The sequence below is a fragment of the Symphalangus syndactylus genome, chromosome 2 (genome assembly GCF_028878055.3).
Source record: "Symphalangus syndactylus isolate Jambi chromosome 2, NHGRI_mSymSyn1-v2.1_pri, whole genome shotgun sequence".
NCBI lineage: Eukaryota > Metazoa > Chordata > Mammalia > Primates > Hylobatidae > Symphalangus > Symphalangus syndactylus.
The window spans coordinates 105,087,025-105,107,751 of record NC_072424.2 but is presented as its reverse complement, the minus strand read 5'-3'; the positions used below and the strand labels follow the sequence as shown (position 1 = coordinate 105,107,751).

Below are 20,727 nucleotides of genomic sequence, written 5' to 3'. Positions count from 1 at the left end.
TGGTGGGGATGGGCAGGGATTGATCTTGAGTGTTCTTGTTACACATACACGCAAAGTTAATAATAATAATAATAATTTAAAAAGGGGTGGAAGGAAACTTTGGGAGGTAGTGTATATGTCAGGGCCTTGACGGTGGTGATGGTTTAATGGGTGTATACTTATCCACAAACTCATCAAATTGTATACATTAAATATGTACAGCTTTTTACCTGTTAGTCATAATTCAACAAAGTGTTAAAAAGAAAAAAGAAACTCCACACTTCATTCATATTTCAGTACTTTTTCTACTGGTTTCCCTTTTCTGCTTCAAGATCAAATCCGGGATACCACAGTACCTTTAGCTGTCATGTTTCAGATTCCTCTTATCTATGATAGTTTCTCAGACTTACCTTGTTTTTCATGACCTTGGCAGTTTTGAAGAGTACTGGTTAGATATTCTGTAGAATATCCTTCAGATGGAATTTGTCTGGTGTTTTTCTCATATTAGACTGGGGTTATGGGATTCTGAGAGAAAGACCAGAGGTAAGCTTCCATTTTCATCACATCACATCGAGGGAATATGCTGTCAAGGTGACTTACCACTAATGATGTTAACCTTGGTCACCTGGTGAAGATAGTGTTTGCCTGGTTACTCTATTTTAAATTTACTTTCCATACTCCACTCCTTGGAAGTAAGTCACTAAGTTTAGTCTACACTCAAGGGGGAAGGGAAAATAAATTCCATCTCCTGGAGGGTGGACATATATGTCCATTATTCTTATGTAAGGGGGATTTGGGTCTTCTTCCCCGTTTATTCACATACTTATTTATTCAGTTATTTATATCAATATGCACTCATGGATATTTATTTTATATGCGTTATTCATTTTGTTGCTCAAATTGTTCCAGTTTTGGCCATTGGAAGCCCAAAGACCAAAGGCCCAAAGTCCTGTCTTCCTTTGACACTCCCCTATCCTTTTGTTTTTTGAGTACTCCCTTACTTTCTAGTATTATAAGATACTCCAAGTTAATCTTGTATTTTCCCTGCTCCAATTATATAATGGGTGATTTCTTCAAGGAGTCCTGGTTATGGAAAATGGTAGAGGATGGTGTTAGAAACTAAGATCTAGGTGTTAGGTGTTTCTGTTTCTCAGGTACATTGATATAGCACATTCCTGGGTTAGTTGAGCCTACCTGTGACTCTAATAGGATAAAGAAAAGCTCTTAATGCAGAGTGAGAAGTCTTGGGTTTAGACACAGGTCTGCCACTCAACTAAATGAGAAAGTTGCTCAACTTCCTCTTAGCCTTAGCTCCATGGGATATATAAAATCTATCTCACAGGCGTTTTTGAGGATTGAGTTAGCTAATGTATTCCAAAGTGCTTTGTAAACTAGAGGGAACTACTGTAACATTTTAAATAGGTAATATAAATTAGTAATATTGAGATGATAGATCAAATTCAATATCATCACTTTTCCTTTAGCAGTCATATGAAGTCAGTACTTTTGTTATTGTTTGTTTTGCTTTTTAAAGATTAGGGTGCAGTAGTGTGAAGGGCTGAAGAAAATGAAGGACAGGAAGATTAGCAATGAACAAAGGTGGTCATCATTAAAATCAGCAAGAATTTGAATTCCTTTAAGTGGAAGCTCTTTAGCATCTCACGATAAGAAGTTTTACATGAGCTATGTATATAAAGCACCTAGTTCTGGCACATAGTAAAGTTCAAGAAGTAGTAACAACTTTAAAAATATGCTTTTGAATTACCCTGATAGAGTAAAAATACTATCATCTTCCTTTATCAATCCTCCAAGGAACTTGTTTACATGAATTCAGTGCTCCTTCCCCCTCTACCACATCTTCTGGGAAAAAAAAAGAAAAGAAAAGAAAGGAAGGAAATGAAATTAGAAAGGGAAAAAAGTAAGTAATATTTGTTTCCATTTAATTATAGATGTGGGCTATATGTAGGTAATAAAGTTTTCATGATACTCCACAAGTCTCATACCACTGTATGTAGTAAATGATTATTATTCGCATATGTGAGGAAGAATCTTTTGGTTAATCAGAACACTGGCTTTGATAAACTTGGATTTGAAAGCTGGTTTCAATACTTTCTGGCTAAGTGATTGGGCAAGTCACTTAATCTTTCTAAATCTTATTTTCCTAATCTATAAATGAGGAGTATAGTGGATATTTCGCTGAGCTATTGTGAGGATTCAAGATAATATATATAAAGTGCCTACTGGCACTGTATCTGAAAAAGGTAGCTATTATTTTTGTTTCGAAGATCTTGAGATTAATAAACATTATCATGAATGAGATGATGCATAATTTGTAGCACCCCACTAGACTTAAATTTGTGATGTATCTGAACGGTTATAGCACTAAGCTGGAAATTTGAAAAGATGGATTTTTCTCCCCAAGATCTAATAATTAGCTATGTCACCTGCAAGTCATTTGATTATATGGGTTGAGTATCCCTTATCCAAACTGCTTGGAACTAGAAGTATTTCAGATTTTACATTTTTTCAGATTTTGGAATGTTTGCATATATATATATATAATGAGATACCTTGGGAATGGAACCCAACTCTAAACAAAAAATTCACTTATATTTCATATACACCTTAAACACACAGCCTGGAGGTAATTTTATACAGTATTTTCAGTAATTTTGTACGTGAAACAAAGTTTGTGTACATGAGGTCAGGTGTGGAATTTTCCACTTAAAGTATCATGTCAGCACTCAAAAAGTTAGATTTTGGAGCGTTTAGATTTCAGATTTTAGATTTTGGAGTGTTTAGATTTCAGATTTTCATAGCTCAACCTATATATATGTATTTTTCATCTCTCAAATGGTTGTATCACTGTTCACCTTAGTTCATGAAAGACACTGTGAAAGACAGAATGATATAATAGACTGTTGTGGGTTTGATATAAGCTGGTTAGGAAAACATCTCTAAAAAGATGAGTGGTTATTTTACTTTCTTATTTTCTTCTAGTTAGAAAGTTGTTTCTGTCTCTTTAGATCATGTGACCACGATTCTTTTTCTATATATTTAAAGATGGAAGTGGAAACATGCTTATTGTTTTATATATACATCATTGTGTATATATATATATTATATATATACATCATTGTGTATATATATATATTATATATATACATCATTGGTCTGGCATAAGTCATGCAGGAAAACATGGAGAGAGTTTTTATTCCAGCTTCAAATAAGGAATCACTTAATAAGGTTTATTCTTTCTAGTACCTGCATTCTCCAAATAATCTGCTCTTTTCAATGCCTGAAATAAATCTTGGTTAACAAGTGAGGAGTAGTATTACTGCAAGTGTTCGTCACTTGTTGCTGTATACATCTGTCAGTCTCATCAAGGAAATGTGGAATTGTGAATCTGCTTTACAATGAGTATGGCTAGAACTCAGATCAGAATCTTATTTTATTTAAAACATTGATCTCGTTTTATTTTATTGAGACAGAGTCTTGCTCTGTCACCCAGGCTGGAGTGCAGTGGCAGTGATCTCGGCTCACTGCAACCTCCGCCTCCCGGGTTCAAGTGATTCTCCTGCCTCAGCCTCCTAAGTAGCTGGGATTACAGGCGTGGACCACCATGCCCAGCTAATTTTTGTATTTTTAGTACAGACAGGGTTTCACCATGTTGGACAGGCTGGTCTCAAACCCCTGACCTCAAATGATCTGCCCTCCTCGGCTTCCCAAAGTGCCAGGATTACAGGCATGAACCACCAGGCCTAGCTACTTTTTTGTTCGTTTATTTTGAGATGGAGTCTGGTTCTGTCGCCCAAGCTGGAGTACAGTGGTGTGATCTTGGCTCTCTGCAACCTCCACCTCCTGGGTTCAAGCAATTTTCCTGCCTCAGCCTCCCAAGTAGCTGGGATTACAGACACCCGCCACCACACCTGGCTAATTTTTGTATTTTTGGTAGAGATGGGGTTTCACCATTTTGGCCAGGCTGGTCTCGAACTCCTGACCTCAGGTGATCTACCTGCCTCAGCCTCCCAAAGTGCTAGCTAGGATTACAGGCGTGAGCCACTGCACCTGGCCCGGCGTCCGGCTATTTAAAGCATTTTATAGGGTAGATGAATTCTTTATTATCCTTTTATGAAATCTCTGAAGTCATAGTATAAGAAATATATAGCATAAAAGTAAGCACTTTGAATATTTATGGATAATTTTGAGAATTGTAACAATACATATAAAGTATGGGGTGTGTTTATCACATCATTATTTTAAAATTAACAAGAACTAGAAATAGTTTATGTAAAGTTCCTGATATTTCCATGTTTCCTATAAACTATATTCCTATATACTTGAGAAGGAACTATAAATCTGTGTAAAGCTGAAATTTAAAATGGCCTCAGGACTTTTGAGGCTTATACATGTATTATATATGAGTTACAGCTGCAACATATAAATGCATCTACCCCTCATGGCTGAAACATTCTGAAACTTATCATGGCTTTAAGTTGTAAACAGTTTGTCTGTCAGTGAGGCTCTTCTTTATCCAAATACTTACTCTTTGTTGTTACAGATGCATCACTAGCATCTACTTATTTGGTGAATTTGCTTTCTGAGGATGATGAGATAACTGAAATATATGACAATTTTAGCAATTAGATTATATTCCCTTCTAATAATAATAAAGTGCTTGGAAGTGATTAAGTGACTTTTTTATCATAAAAATATAATAATTTTGATGTTTTTACTACTGTATTTATTCAGTTTTAAAAGGCTTTTTATTAATGTAAATTACAAAATACAGGTAAAAGCAGAGACTAATACAGTGAAACCCTCATGTACCCATAAGAGCATCAACCCTATCAATATTTTATTATATTTGTTATCTATTATTCCACTTTTTTTTTCTTTTAAGTGTAACTGATCCCATAAGAAGTTGATCACGTCTTGGTATGCTTTGGTTATTGTGCAGGAAAAGAGCTCCAACTGTCCCTCTTAGGTAGTTAATTCTTGGTTCAGATGGTAGAGGCCAGGAGATCTACTAGGATAACACAAAGATTAACCCTGCTGAAAAGTTATATATGGGAAAGACAAAGGAATAAAATAGAAAAAAAAATATTTAAATATTAAGACTTGGATTTGATGCCACAGATGTCCTGTAGGCAATAAGAAGTTTCTTTTCAGAGGGAATAAGTAATCAAAGTGCAGTTATAAGCTTCAGAATATGGAGAAATAAAAACCTGCTTAGTCTGCAATGGATGGGTATAATGCTTCAAGGAAAAGTCTGGCATTTAGAAACCTTTCTGTTCTTAATCTACCTTGAATGTTATATCCTCCTTTGTCCCTTAATTTTCCTTGTTTCTTTTCTCCCAATCTATTGTTCCTTAGATCTCTGTTGCTTATATTTCTACAGTGACCCCAAAGTTCTTGTCTAACTTCCTTGTGTTTTCTACTACTATTGTACCATACCCTGATTAATTTACAGACAAGCGGCCAAGCACGGTAGCTCACACCTGTAATCCCAGCACTTTGAGAGGCCAAGGTGGGCAGATCACCTGAGTCAGGAGTTCGAGACCAGCCTGGCCAACATGGTGAAACCCGTTTCTACTAAAAATACGAAAATTACTTGGCCATGGTGGCAGGTGCCAGTAATCCCAGCTACTCAGAAGGCTGAGGCAGGAGAATCACTTGAACCCAGGAGGTGGAGGTTGCAGTGAGCCAAGATCACACCACTGCACTTCAGCCTGGGTGACAGAGCAATACTCTCGCAAAAAAAAAAAAAAAAAACTATTTTAATTTTCTCTAAGCCCTTCCATGTATTTTGAGGAAATTAATAAATCCATACGACAAGCACTTAAGAAAGAGGCTTATTTTTGTTTCTAAATAAGATACTTCTACGGGCTGGGCATTTTTCCACTCTAAACATGGCTTAGAGTACATATGATGTTAATCATTCCTTTTGGCATTTTGGTTGAGCATTGTTCTTCTTATCCTTGTTTTACGAGAAGGAGCTAGAGGAGTTGGGTTGGATCTCAGGTATCATCCAGATAGCATGAAAATATCACTGTCTGCAGCAACTTTGAAAACCTTGTTTTAGTACTTCTCAGCTTCCAGCTTTTATACATTAGAGCAGGTCTAGCTTTTTACTGGTTCCTCACCCACAGCTTACTCTATCACAGATATCTCTTACTGGCTTATTTGCTTTCTTGAGCCCAGTGAGAGGACAGAGCATTTAACCATTGTGGGCTTAATAACTTTGGGGGACAAATTTAATGAAATCTTTCTCATCTCTAGGGCATGTTGGCCAATACTGCTTAAACTTCTGTTTTATGATACACTTAAACCAAAACATACTCATTACCTATTGCCAGTATTGTTAGTAATATTAATAATGATGATAGATAACTTTTATTCTCTTACTGTATGTCAGACACTGTTCTAACCTCATTTTGTGCCATAACTTAATCATTACTAGCTCCCTTAATAAAAAACGTACTACTATTAGCACAATTTGCAGATAAGAGACTGTAGGACAGAGAGGTTAAGCAGCTTGGGCAAAGTAAAACTAATTAGAAAGTGCTAGAGCCCAGATTCAAACGTAGGCAGATTGGCTTTAGAAACTGTGCTCCTAACCGTTTACTTCATACCACTTCTAATAGACATTTTTAGTGTGCCTTTTGTCTTTTGAATGAAAATTATAATAGTACACAGGCTAATAATTTGCTTCACCTTTATTTCTACCAATTCTAGATACTTCATTGGAATTTTAAGTAATGTAAATGTAGCAAGAGCAAATATACATATTAAAATTACTTGATATAGGTAATAGAACAGGTTTTATTGGAAAGGTTTTTAGCAGAGAATAAACCAGTTTACTTTGAAAGCTTTTTAGCTCCTTGTGCCTGTGTTAATTTTCTCATCACTTTGTGAGATACACTGATCTTCCTGATAACAGCTTTGGATTAGGAAATTCCTTCCCCATTGGCTTTTACTTTTTCTTGACTGCATTTGTTTTATAAATCAACATAGTTCTCCATCTAAAATTCATCTAATTTTTTTAAGTTCAACAAACACTATGTGCAAAACATTTTACTAGCGTCTGAGGAGGGAGAAGGCATACTATCACCATCAAGGGGCTTACTCTAGACCTAGCAAATGCCACCTTCCCTTTTCCTCTCTAAAGCCTGTCTAACTACCCCATCCCAATTGAAATGAATAATTTCTTCTTTGACACTCTTCTCAGTTTGTTCAAGCACTTTGTATAATATTTGTACTTTGATAGTTGTATTTCTGTATCTCTGGCAAAATTATCGAGAACTTTTTATGTTCTCTAGTCCCCATCTTGTAGAGATGATGTGTCTGATAATGCATCTAAACACATATTCATACAATGCAATTTATAAGTACTATAATTAAGGCATAAAAATAAAAATACTGTGGAAACACAAAAGAGAAAATTGTTATTGTGAGATTTAGAAAATCTTGATGGAAAAATATTATATGATCTGGGCATTCCTTGAAATAGGTAGAGAGAAGGACAGCCTATTACAACTAGTAGGAATGATAAAAGCAAAGACACAGGAGCCACAATAAGTGTAAGGTGTTAGAGGGATGGCAAATAGTTTGTGTGGTGAAATTAGGATGCTTGGATGAAGGGTATGGTAATCAATAAAGTTGATAAGATAGTTTGGGATCAGGTGGTCTTGCCAAGAAATTTAGGTTTTATTCTGTAAGACATCATCATCCTACAGGAAGATTTATCAGGTAGCAGGATGGAAGATTATATTTAAGAGGAAAAAGAAATTAAATACAGAAATCAGGAAGCAAAGCTGTTATCTCCAGCCATACCACCCTGAATGCACCCAATCTTGCTGATCTCGGAAGTTAATCAGTATTGGGTCTGATTAGTCCTTGGGTGGGAGAAAGCAAAGCTGTCTTACTGTACTAATCAAGGCTTGAGTAACACAGGTATGAACTAATGCAGGAGCAGCAAAAATATAAAAGAAGGGATTGATATTTGAAATATTTCTAAAGAAGATCCGAGGGGAAGTACTTGGTAACTAACTGAGTGTAGAAGAATTGTGAAATGGGAAAGTCAAACGTAGTACCAAAAATCTGAGCCTTATTGACCGCTAGCTCAGAACTCTTACGCTAACTTTTTCCACTAACACAGAACTCTTATGCAACCTTTTATAGAGTTTCTAGGTATATTTTCATCTTTCTAAACATCATTTAAGTTAAATAGTGCAATTTTTTTTAAATTTCTCATTACTTATGAATGAGGAAACTGAATTACATAGTCATGGCTTGCTCAATTTCATGTTGTTATTAAGTGGCAGCACTAGGATTCAAACTCGGTTCTTTTACTTTCAGTTGGTTTCGCCGTGCTGAGTTTGAGGTGCTATCAGAATGTGAAAATGTCTAGTAGATTTTAGCACTTTATATGGAAGTAGATGAGACATCCAAAAAAAAACAGAAATTATAAATAAAGAAGAGAGAAAATCATGGATTGGATTTTTGAAACTGCATGGATTTAGGGGATTAGCTGGATAAGAAGAGCCAAGGAAGAAGACTGGAAAAGAACAAACAAAGAAATAAGAGAACCCAGAGTGTAAAATGTTGCTAGAAAGTGAGAGCGAATATGAGAATGAAGAAACTGATTAAAGAAAGGTACTACGTGTTATGGAGAGAGAAAAGATGAATAAGGAAAAGTCATTTAATTTGACAAGTAGGAGATTATTAAAAGCTTTTGAGGAGAGATTTTGGGATAAGGTAGAGGGCCAGATTACACTGGATTGAAGAAAGTATGTGAGCTAAAAAAAAGACAAGGCAATGAGTTTGGACTACTCTTAGGAAATTTGTTTATGAAAATTATAAGTTGTGGCAATACCAAGATAAAGCCTTAGAAATATTTTTTTAAAAATCAAAGCTTAACGTAACTTTTCCCTTCTTTCCCTTCTTCTTTTATATGTTTATCATCTTAAGGATAACAGATGGGTATATCTTATGCCTTTCCCCTGTCATTACCCTGAGTAGAACTCCATAGTGATCTAGGGTATGTGATCTGTCTCTTATCCCTACATCTTTGTTAATACCTCATGCAAAGCTAAGCTCAAGGAGCCCTAGGATATCAACAGAGTCAAATACAGCATTATTTGCATTTCAGACAACATCAAAGAGTTTTAAATGGAAACATCATTGTTTAAAAAAGGCATATTTTTGGCTTCATTACTTTCTAAAAACTTAATTAAAAAATTTAATGTAATATACTTGTATTATACCTTTGTGTTTCTGCTTATTTTTATTTAAAGGATGGAATGGCCGTATGCATGTTCATGCAAAACACCTTAACAAGATTTATGAGGTAATGCATCCTTCTTTTTAAAATATGATTTCTAAAAGACCAAAAATAGCTTTTTACTATTCCATTATTTGTACTAGTTAAGAAATAATCGCTAATTTTCAAATTACATCTATTCTAATGATGTACTATTTTTTTGTGCCATAGAGGATAATCATTTAATTACATGTTAATGAAGTATATACATATGTATTTCAAAAATAAGAGAAATGAAAGATAAGAAGAATTTAAGACATATCCCCTAAAGAGCTTATATAACTAGCTATATTTAGGAATAGATACTGGGAAAGTTAAATACTGGTATTAGAGCAGAATAATAAAGACACTGATCAAGACATGACACATAAAGGTTACCTAATATTCCAAATTAGTAGAATGTGTAGTGAAGTGGTCTGTATCCAGAGGAGATGAGAAAAAGAACTATGGATTGGAAAGTTTTTACAGCTTTCTGAGGAATATGAATTGACTTTGCACATAGATAAAGAAGCAAAGAGGAAAAATTCTTCTTGGTCTATCAAGGTATGTTTGAGGTTACAAACTGTGACATGTTTTGGCTGATTAGCTTTCTACTTTCACATTCCAAATGTAGACAAAATTATGAAAAGTAAGGAAATTCTTATTTAAGCAAGGTCATTAATTGGACACTACTTTATTTTTGGTACTGATTGTATCTGAGAGTCTAGAGAGAGTAATAGAATCATAACATTACTATTCTAAAATAGTATCTTCATTGTTTAACCCCTATTCACCTCCTTTTCCTATTGCATTTGACTTTTTCTTGGATAAATCTGAAGTTATTATTTTTTTAAATAATCCTTTCTACATGGGAGCAGTGTATATTAGGAAACTTTCAATTATTTTAGACCTGCACCTTTGCATTGTAGGTTAGAACCTACAAAAATTCCATACTTGCAAAACATTTTAGATTTACCTTGTATTCACACACCCCTGCAAAGTGGGTCTTTGCAAACAGGAAAGGTAAAAGATTTATTTTTACTGCAAAATCATGCCTTTATATAGGATTAGTCTGTGGATTATTTCAGGCAACAGTGAGTAGATTTTTGAAGGAACCTTCATAACACAGTTTTGGAGCTCTATCTTCTGTAACACATTTCCAACCTTTGGATATAGCCTTGATTTTCCAACTTTTAACCTGATACCAATAAAAATGGACAAAGATAATATCACATGGAATTATTCTGAAGAGCCAGCTGCTGAGAAGTTCCAGGAGCTGTAAATTAGACAAAAGCATCCATTTATTTGGGAGTAAGTTACAATATGGCTATAGCTTAAAAATATATAATGATTCAGGGAGGTATTTTGATGAACTTATGTGGCATTTATTGTGAACTATTGTATGTTTAGTATTACAGTGTTTTTCTTCTCATGATGTAAAGGTTCAAGCTTCTGCTATCCTTTGATGTGTGTTTGTTTTTATGAAGACGGTGCAATAATTTAGTTTCCACTGCATTTTAAGATTTTAAAAAAAATAACATTTGTGAATGAATATTGAAATTAAAAATAGTAACATCAGTTTTTTCTTCAATATACAGACTTCCTTTAATAAGTGTTGCGCTGGTTCAAGGTTGGGCATTGGGTGGAGGAGCAGAATTTACTACAGCATGTGATTTCAGGTAGGATGAAAATTTCATTAATTTCTTGCACAAATATAATTAACTTGCTCAAATTCATTTTTGCCTAAATATCAATATATATTCTTAAATAGGAGAAACCTATTTTCTTTTCTGAATGTTTTCTTTTTGTCAGTCATTAAAGTAGATAATTTTAATCTAATAAAATTTCATGATCATTACTATGCATTTTCAAAAAATTAACAAAACACATGGTTTTGAGATTGTGAATAGAGCAAATCCATATTAGCAAAATTCCTGGAAGGAAAGCTAAGGAAATATATGAAACTATAAAATCCAAAAGAATTATACAAACAAAGGTAAGCAACATTAAAAAAGAAAAATAGAATGCGGAAAGAGAGACTGCTGTAGCTGTCTTCTCACCAATAAAAAGAGATTTTCTGAGATCCCTTTGTCTTCTTTTTGCTGTGATTTATAGCAACTTTGTGGGACTTTCGAGAAGGTTAGGGAATAAAGATAGAGAAAGTTCTTTGGGACCAATAGCTCTTCAGTCCCAATAATTATTCTCAGTATTTGATAGCTATATTATATAGAAATGACATTTTGTAAAATCTAATATTTAGACATGGTTTAAACTGCTTTCTCAGTGCCATTCCCAAGGCCTACTAACACAGCTAGCTATAAGGAGACGAATACAATGCTCTGTAAGTTATCTGTACAGGCTCACATACTGGAGCCTCTTTATAATGCAAAAGGTAGTATATATAGCACAATTAGAGGTAAAATGGCAAAACAGTAAAGAGCCTGAGCACTGATATCCAGTAGACCTAGGCTGAATCCCAGTTTGACACTTTTATCTATTTGACTTCGAGCAAGTATTTTACCTCTCTTCATCTCAGTTTCTTTATCTATAAGATGGAAGTATCTCCCTTAAATATTTATAAATAGATTTAAATAAGATAGTGAAAATATAGGTTTTAGCATAATGTTTAACCTAAAGTTTACATCAATATTCACATAATATTGTGGCTTAGAGTTTTAAGATTACTTTATACAACTGTCTCTTGTCAATGCCAATATGATGACATTCTGGCATACTTTGAAACTCATTGTCTTTTCATTTGGGATGTTTTTCAGTCTTTGGGCTAACCCTGGCCTTACCATTTTTTAAAAAATTCATTATATGCTTGACCCTAGCTAAGAAAAATATTGGAGTATACATTAAGAGGAGACTTATAGTAAACTTTTTGTCTCAGTTTTGGACACTGAAGAGAAAATCATTCTGTGCTGGCATGTAGTGCTCTACATATTTCAAAACATCATGTTGTACATTTAAAAACTTTTGGGCCTGGCGTGGTGGCTCATGCCTGTTATCCCAGCATTTTGGGAGGCTGAAACAGGCGGATCACCTGAGGTCAGGAGTTCGAGACCAGCCTGGCCAAAATGGTGAAACCCTATCTCTACTAAAAATACAACAATTAGCCAGGTGTGGTGGCACATGCCTGTAGTCCTACAACTTGGGAGGCTGAGGCGGAAGGATTGCTTGAACCTGGGAGGTGGAGGTTACAGTGAGCCAAGATCACACCATTGCACTCCAGCCTGGGCAACAGAGTGAGACTCTGTCTCAAAAAAAATAAAAAATTAAATTTGTTGAGCTACAAATTATATACAATAAAATGAATCCATTTTAATTGTATGGTGTAAATGGATTTTGATGAATATATACACCCATGTAACCACCTCCACAATCAAGATTGAGAACATTTTTATCACCCCATCTATATGTTTTGTATACCTCTTCCCAGTCAGTTCCCACCTCTATTTCAAGGTAAACACTGATCACTTTCTCACTTTAAAGTAGATTTTTAAAAAAGAATTTTACATAAATACATTTTTACACAAATATATAGAGTATGTACTTTTTAATGTCTGCCTTCTTTAATTCAGTGTAATTATTTTGAGAGTCATCCATGTTGTACCATGTGTCAATACTTTGTTCCTTTTTAATGTTGAAAAGTATTTTATTGCGTGGATATTCAAGTTTGTTGCTGAGATTTATCTGTGTTTTTGCATTTTTCAGTGGTTTGTTCATCTTATTGCTCAGTGGTATTGCTTTCTATGCCTATATAGCACAGTAAGTGTCAGACATTAATAGGCACATGAGCTATTTCTAGTTTTGGCCTATTATAAATAAAGCTGTTGTGAACATTCATGTATAAGTATTTGTGTGGGCATATGTTGTCATATCTTTTGGGTGAAAATCTAAGAGTGGAATTGCTGGGGTGATATGGTAAGTGTATGTTTAACTTAAGCAGCAAATATATTGATTTCTTAAATTTTCTAGGTGGGTTGTATAATTTTTATTCTCATGAGCAATGGAAGAAAGTTCCAGCTGCACCACATGAGTACCAGCATGTGGTACTGTCAAGCTGTTTAGATTTAGCCATTTGATGGGTGGGAACCATTGTGAGAGCTCATTGTGATTTCAGATTTGAATTTCCACAGTGACTGGTGTTGAGGATCTTGTGTTGATTGGCCATTAGATATATCTTCTTCTTTGTTGTTTCAAGTCCTTTGACTCTTTAAAGAAATTGATTTGTCTTATTATTATTGAACTGTAGGAGTTTTTGATATATTCTGTATAAAATTCCTTGGGATAGCAATAATTATAGTAGCAGAGGTGAAGTATGCTCGTGTGTCTATGTCTATCTCTACTGTAATACTAAATACTATTATTCACAGCCTTAGGAGAAAGAATACTTTCTCCCAGCCTGTGAGTTGTTTTTTTATTAGTAGTATCTTTGGAAGAGCAGAAATTTGAATTTTTAAAATGTTTTCAACTTCTCATTTGCACTAACTATACACTTATGAAAAACTTGACGAAATCATACATATAACTCCCATATACCTTTCAATCAGTTTCTCCAAATGTTAGTATCATATAGAGCCACAGTGCAATTACACAACTAGGAAATTAACATTGATACAATACTTGTAATTAATCTACAGACCTCATTCAGTTTTTTTCATTTATCATACTAATGTTTTTTTTTTTTTCTGGTCCAGGATTCAGTCAAGATCTGTTTTTTTCTGATATAAATATAGCCATCTCAGTTTTCTTTCTTTCTTTCTTTCTTTTTTTGAGAGAAAGCCTCCGTCACCCAGGTTGGAGTGCAATGGCACGATCTCAGCTCACTGCAACCTCCACCTCCCGGGTTCAAGCAATCCTCCTGCCTCAGCCTCTTAGTAGCTGCGATTACAGGCGCCTGCCACCATGCCTGGTTAATTTTTGTACTTTTAGTAGAGATGGGGTTTCACCATGTTGGCCAGGTTGGTCTCGAACTCCTGACCTCATGATCCAGGGCCTGCCTCTGCCTCCCGAAGTGCTGGGATTACAGGCATGAGCCACCACGCCTGGCCCCCAGTTTTCTTATGGTTAACATTACTGTGGTGTATCTTTTTCTGTTCTTTCATTTTTAACTTGGCTGCCTTGTTCAAAGTAGATTCTAGTAGACAACATATACTACGGTTTTGCTTTTTTATTCAGAATGACAATTTCTGCCTTTTAATTGGAGTGTTTGTTCCATATACATAGTCAATGTTGTATGGATATAATTGGGTTTAAATCTGCCATCTTGGTACAGGCATAACTGAGAGATATCACAGGTTTGGTTTCCTCCAGACCACCCCTATAAAGTTAATATCACAATAAAGCGAGTCACATGAATTTTTTTGTTTCCCAGTACATATAAAAGTTATGTGTACACTATACTGTAGTCTGTTAAGTATGCAATAGCATTATGTTTGAAAAAACAATGCATCTATCTTAATTAAAAGGTAATTTGTTGCTGAGAAATGCTACCAATCATCTGAGCCTTCACCGAGATGTAATCTGGTGGGGAATCTTGCCTCGATTTTGATGGCTGCTAATTGATCAGAGTGATGCTTCCTGATGATTGAGGTGGATGTGATAATTTCTTAAACTAAGACAACAGTGAAGTTTGTTAACCGATTGACTGTTTCACCAAAGATTTCCGTGTAGCATGCAGTGCTGTTTGATAGCATTTTACCCATAGTAGAACTTCTTTCTGCCATTGATTTATCAAATATAAATTTATGTAATATTCTAAATCCTTTGTTGTCATTTCAACAGTGTTCACAGCATCTTCACCAAAATTAAATTCCATCTTAAGAAACCACATATTTTGTTCATCCATAAGAAGCCACTCCTCATCTAGTCAGGTTTTATCATGAGATTGTAGCAATTTGGTTACATCTTCAGGCTCTACTTCTAATTCCAGTTGTCTTGCTACTTCCATCACATCTGCAGTTACTTCCTCCACTGAAGTCTTGAACTCCTTAAGTCTTCATGAGGGTTGAAAGCCAACCATAAGAGTTGAAAACAACTTTTTTTTTTTTAAATTTTTAACTTTCATGAGTACATAGTAGATGTATATATTTATGGGGTACATGAGATGTTTTGCTACAGGCATGCAATATGTAATAATCACATTATGGAAAATGGGGTTTCCATCCCCTCAAGGCACTTACCCTTTGTGTTATAAATAATCCAATCATACCCTTTTAGTTATTTTTAAATGTATAATTGTTATTATTAAATTATTGACTATAGTCACCCTGTTCTGTCAAATAGACCTTATTCATTCTTTCTATTTTTTTTGTACCCATTAACTATCCCCATCTCCCTGCCACCTCCACACTACCTTTCCCAGACTCTGGTAATTATCTTTTTACTCTCTAGCTCCACGAATTCAGTTGTTGATATGGTTTGGCTCTGTGTCACCACCCAAATCTCATGTTAAATTGTAATCCTCAATTTTGGAGGAGGGGTCTGGTGGGAGGTGATTGAATCATGGGGTCAGACTTCCCCCTTGCTGTTCTCATGATAAGTGAGTAAGTTCTCACAAGATCTGGTGATTTAAAAGTGTGTAGCACTTCTCCTTTCGTTCTTTCTCTCCTGCTCTGTCATGTGAAGATATGCCTGCTTCCGCTTCGCCTTCTGCCATGATTGTAAGTTTCTGGAGGCCTCCCCAGCCATGCTTCCCATACAATCTGTGGAACTATGAGTCAATTAAACCTCTTTTCTTCATAAATTACCCAGTGTCAAGTAGTTCTTAATAGCAATGTGAGAAAGGGCTTGTGGAATATTGCTCAAGAAATTTTTGCCAAGTACAGTGACCCTAAGATTTTCCCCAGTGTTTTCTGGTAGTGGTTCCAGAGTTTGAGGTCTTAAATTTGTCTTTAATCTATTTTTTCCTGTGTGTGTGTGCGTGTGTGTGTGTGTGTGTGTGTTGTTGTTGTTTTCTGTTGTTGTTGTTTTTGTCTTTATTTTGATTTGATTTTTGTATGTGGTGATAGATAGGGGTCTAATTTCATTCTTCTGCATATAAATATCCAGTTTTCCCAGCATCATTTATTGAAGAGACTGTGTTTTCTCCAGTGTATGTTCTTGGTACCTTTGTTGAAAATGAGTTGCCTGTATATGTGTAGATTTGTTTCTGGGTTCTCTATTCTGTTTCATTGGTTGTCTGTTTTTATGCTATTTTGGTTTTTGTAGCTCTGCGGTATAATTTGAAGTCAGGTAATGTGATTCCTCCAGGGCTGTTCTTTGTGCTGAGAACAGTTTTGGCTGTTCTGTGTTTTTTGTGGTTCCATATAAATTTTAGGATCTTTTTTTCGATTTATGTGAAGAATGTCATTGGTATTTTGATGGGAATTACACTGAATATCTAGGTTGCTTTGGGTAGAATGGACATTTTAACAGTGTTGATTCTTCCAATCCATGAACTTGGAATATCTTCTCATTTTTAATGTCCACTTCAATTTCTTTCACTGGTGTTTTATAGTTTTCATTATAGACATGTTTCACTTCCTTGGTTAATTCCTAGTTATTTAATTTTATGTGTGGCTATTGTAAATGGGATTACTGTTTTGATTTCTTTTTCAAATTGTTCACTCTTTACATATAGAAAAGCTACTGATTTTTGTATGTTGATTTTTTATTTTGCAACTTTAGGCTTTTTCCAGACATAGATTGTATAATCTACAAACAAGGATAATTTGATTTCTTCCTTCCCAATTTGGATGCCCTTTATATCTTTTTCTTGTCTGATTGCTCTAGCTAGGACTTCCAGTACTATGTTGAATAACAGTTGTGAACGTAGGCATCCTTGTTGTGTTGTAGATCTTAGAGAGAAGGCTTTTACCTTTTCCCCATTCAGTATGATACTAACTGAAGGTCTGTCATATGTGGCCTTTATTATGTTGATGTATGTTCCTTCTATACCTAGTTTCTTAGTAGTTTTTTATCATGAAGGGATATTGAATTTTATCAAATGCTTTTTCAGCATGAATCCAAATTATTATATAGCTTTTGTCCTTCATTCTGTTGGTATGGTGTTTAACACTGTCTGATTTGTGTATGTTGAACCGTCCTTGCATCCCAGAGATAAATTTCACTTGGTCATGTTAAATGATCTTTTTAATATATTGTTGAATTCAGTTTGCTAGTATTTTGTTGATGATTTTCGCACCAATATTCATCGGAGATATTGGCCTGTAGTTTCCTTTTTTTGATGTGTCTTTATCTGGTTTGGTATCAGGGTAATACTTGCCTCAGAGAATGAGTTCGGAAGTATCCCCTCCTCTATTTTTCAGAATATTGGAATAGTTTGAGTAGGATTGCGATTAGTTCTTCTTTAAATGTTTGGCAGAATTTAGCAATGAAACCATTGCATCCTGGGCTTTTCTTTACTGGGAGACTTTTTATTACATCTTCAATCTCCTTACTAGTTATTGGTCTGTTCAGGTTTTGAATTTCTTCCTACTCAATCTTGGTAGGTTGTATGTATTTAGGAATTTGTCCATTTCTTCTAGATTTCCCAATTTATTGACATGTAGTTGCTCATTGTAGCCACTAATAATCCTTGAATTTCTGCAGTATCAGTTGTAATGTCTCCTTTTTCATGTCTGATTTTATTTATTTGGAATTTCTCTTTTTTTTTTCTTTGTTAGTCTGGCTAAAGATTTGTCAATTTTGTTTAACTTTTCAAAAAAACCAACTTTTTGTTTCATTGCTCCTTTGTATTATTTTCTTTTCTTTCTTTCTTTCTTTTTTTTTTTTTTTTTTGAAACAGAGTCTCACTCTGTCACCCAGGCTAGAGTGCAGTGGTGTAATCTCAGCTCACTGCAGCCTCCACCTCCTAGGTTCAAGTGATTGTCCTGCCTCAGCCTCCTGAGTAGCTGGGATTACAGGTGCATGCTACCATGCCCAGCTAATTTTTGTATTTTTAGTAGAGATGGGCTTTCACCATGTTGGTCAGGCTGGTCTCAAACTTGTGACCTCGTGATCTGCCCGCCTTGGTCTCCCAAAGTGTTGGGATTACAGGCGTGAACCACCATGCCCAGTCAATATTTTTTTAATTTAGATTTCATTTATTTCTGCTCTGATCTTTAGTATTTCTTTTCTTCTACTAATTTTGGGTTTGGCTTGCTCTTTCCTAGTTCTTTAAGATGCATTATTAGGTTATTTGAAATGTTTCTTGTTTTTTGATGTAGGCACTTATAGCTATAAACTCCCTGTTAGTACTGCTTTTGCTGTATCCCATAGGTTTTGGTATGTTGTACTTCATTATCATCTGTTCTAAGAGAATTTTCAGTTTCCTTCTTAATTTTTTAATTGACCCATTGGCCATTAAGGAGCATATTGTCTAATTTCCATGTATTTGTGTAGTTTCCAAAATTCCTCATTATTGATTTGTAGTTTTCATTGTGATCACAGAAGATGTTTATTATTTTAATTTTTTGAATGTTTTAAGATTTGTTTTTTGACCAAACATACAGTCTACTTTTAAGAATGATCCATGTGCTGAGGAAAAGAATGTGTATTCTCCAGCTCTTGGATGAAATATTGCATAAAAATCTATTAGGTACATTTGTTTCTATAGTGCAGATTAAGTCTGATGTTTCTTTGTTGATTTTTTGTCTCTAAGATCTGTCCAGTGCTGTGTTAGTCCATTCTTGCATTGCTATAAAGAACTACCTGAGACTGGGTAATTTATAAAGAAGAGAGGTTTAATTGGCTCACAGTCCCACAGGCTGTACAGGAAGGATGGCTGGGGAATCCTCAGGAAACGTACAATCATGGCAGAAGATGAAAGGGAAGCAGGTACGTCCTACATGGCTCGAGTAGGAGAAAGAGAGAAAAGGGGGAGGGTACTACACACTTTCAAACAAGATCTCATGAGAACTCATTCACTATCACAAGAACACCAAGGGAGAAGGCTGCCCCCGTGATCCAATCACCTCCTCCTACAACATTAGGGATTACAATTCTACATGAGATTTGGGTGAGGACACAAATCCAAACCATATCAAATGCTGAACGTAGGGGGTGTTGAAATCTCTAGCTATTATTGTATTGAGGCCTATCTCTCACTTTAGCTCTAATGTTTCCTGTATATATCTGGGTGCTCCAGTGATGGGTGGCATAAAAATTGTCATATCCTCTTGCTTAATTGACCCATTTATCATTATATAGTGACTTTCTTCATCTCTTCTTACAATTTTTGTCTTGAAATCTATTTTGTCTGAAATAAATATAGATACTCATGTTTTCTTTTTGTTTTCACTGGCATGGAATATCTTTTTTCAGTCTTTGTGTGTCTTTATAGGTGAAATGTGTTTCTGGTACGCAACAGATGATTTGGTCTTTTTTTTTTTTTAATCCATCAACCAGTCTGTGTCTTTTGATTGGAGAGTTTAGTCCATGTACATTCAGTATTATTATTGGTAGGTAAGGACTTACTCCTGCCATTTTATTTGTTTTTTGGATTGTTTTGTGGTCTTCTCTTTCTTTTCTTCTTCCTTTTTGTGATGATGATGTTCTCAGTGATTTGATTTAGCTTCTTGCTTTTAATTGTTTTGTGTATCTTTTACGTTTTTTGGCTTGCAAATATTGCATCTTATTAGGCTTGCAAATACTATCTTATCACCCATTATTTTAAGCTGATAACAACTGAACATTGTTTGGATAAACAAACAAACATGCAAAAAGAAAATAATAAAAACTTTATGCCTTAACTTTATCCTCTGGCTTTTTAATTTTTTGTTGTATACTGTCTATGTCATGAAAAGTTGTAGTTATTATTTTTGATTGGTTCATCATTTGGTCTTTCTACTTAAGATAAGACACAGTTACAGTGTTTTAATATCCTGTGTTTTTCTGTATGCTTAGTATCATCAGTGAGTTTTTTACCTTCAGATGATTTCTTATTGCTCATTGACATCGTTTTCTTTCTGATTAGAGTGCTCCCTTTAAATTTCTTATAGGACAGGTCTGGTGTTGATGAAATCCCTCAGCTTTTGTTTGTCTGGAAGTCTTTATTTCTCTTTCATGTTTGAAGGTATTTTTGCAGAATATACTATTCTAGCATAAAAGAATTTTTCCCTCAACACTTGCAATATGTCATACCATTCTCTCCTGGCCTGTAAGGTTTTCACTGAAAAGTCTTCTCCCAGACATATTGGAGCTTAATTATGTGTTTTTTCTTTTCTCTTGCTGCTTTTAGGATCCTTTATTACAGACCGCGTTTTTATCCTTGACCTTTGGAAGTTTATTAAATGCTTTGAGGTACTTTTGTTTGGGTTCAATCTGCTTTGCTGCTTTATAACCTTCTTGTACTTGGATATTGATATCTATCTCTAGGTTTTGGGAGCTCTTTGTTATTATTCCTTTGAATAAACTTTCTAACCCTGTCTCTTGCTCTACCTCTTCTTTAAGGCCAA

General features: G+C 34.9%; 1 protein-coding gene across 9 annotated transcripts in view; it reads left to right on the top strand.

Annotated features, from left to right (window-relative positions):
- Window positions 1-20,727, top strand: part of ECHDC1 (ethylmalonyl-CoA decarboxylase 1) — a 55,062-nt gene that overhangs the window by 18,336 nt on the left and 15,999 nt on the right. For all 9 annotated transcript variants that reach the window (XM_055263551.2, XM_055263524.2, XM_063621426.1 and 6 more), the window contains 2 exons: window positions 9,279-9,331; window positions 10,882-10,962. In XM_055263551.2, the coding sequence (XP_055119526.1) occupies window positions 9,279-9,331; window positions 10,882-10,962 (134 nt within the window). The remainder of the gene's footprint in view (window positions 1-9,278; window positions 9,332-10,881; window positions 10,963-20,727) is intronic.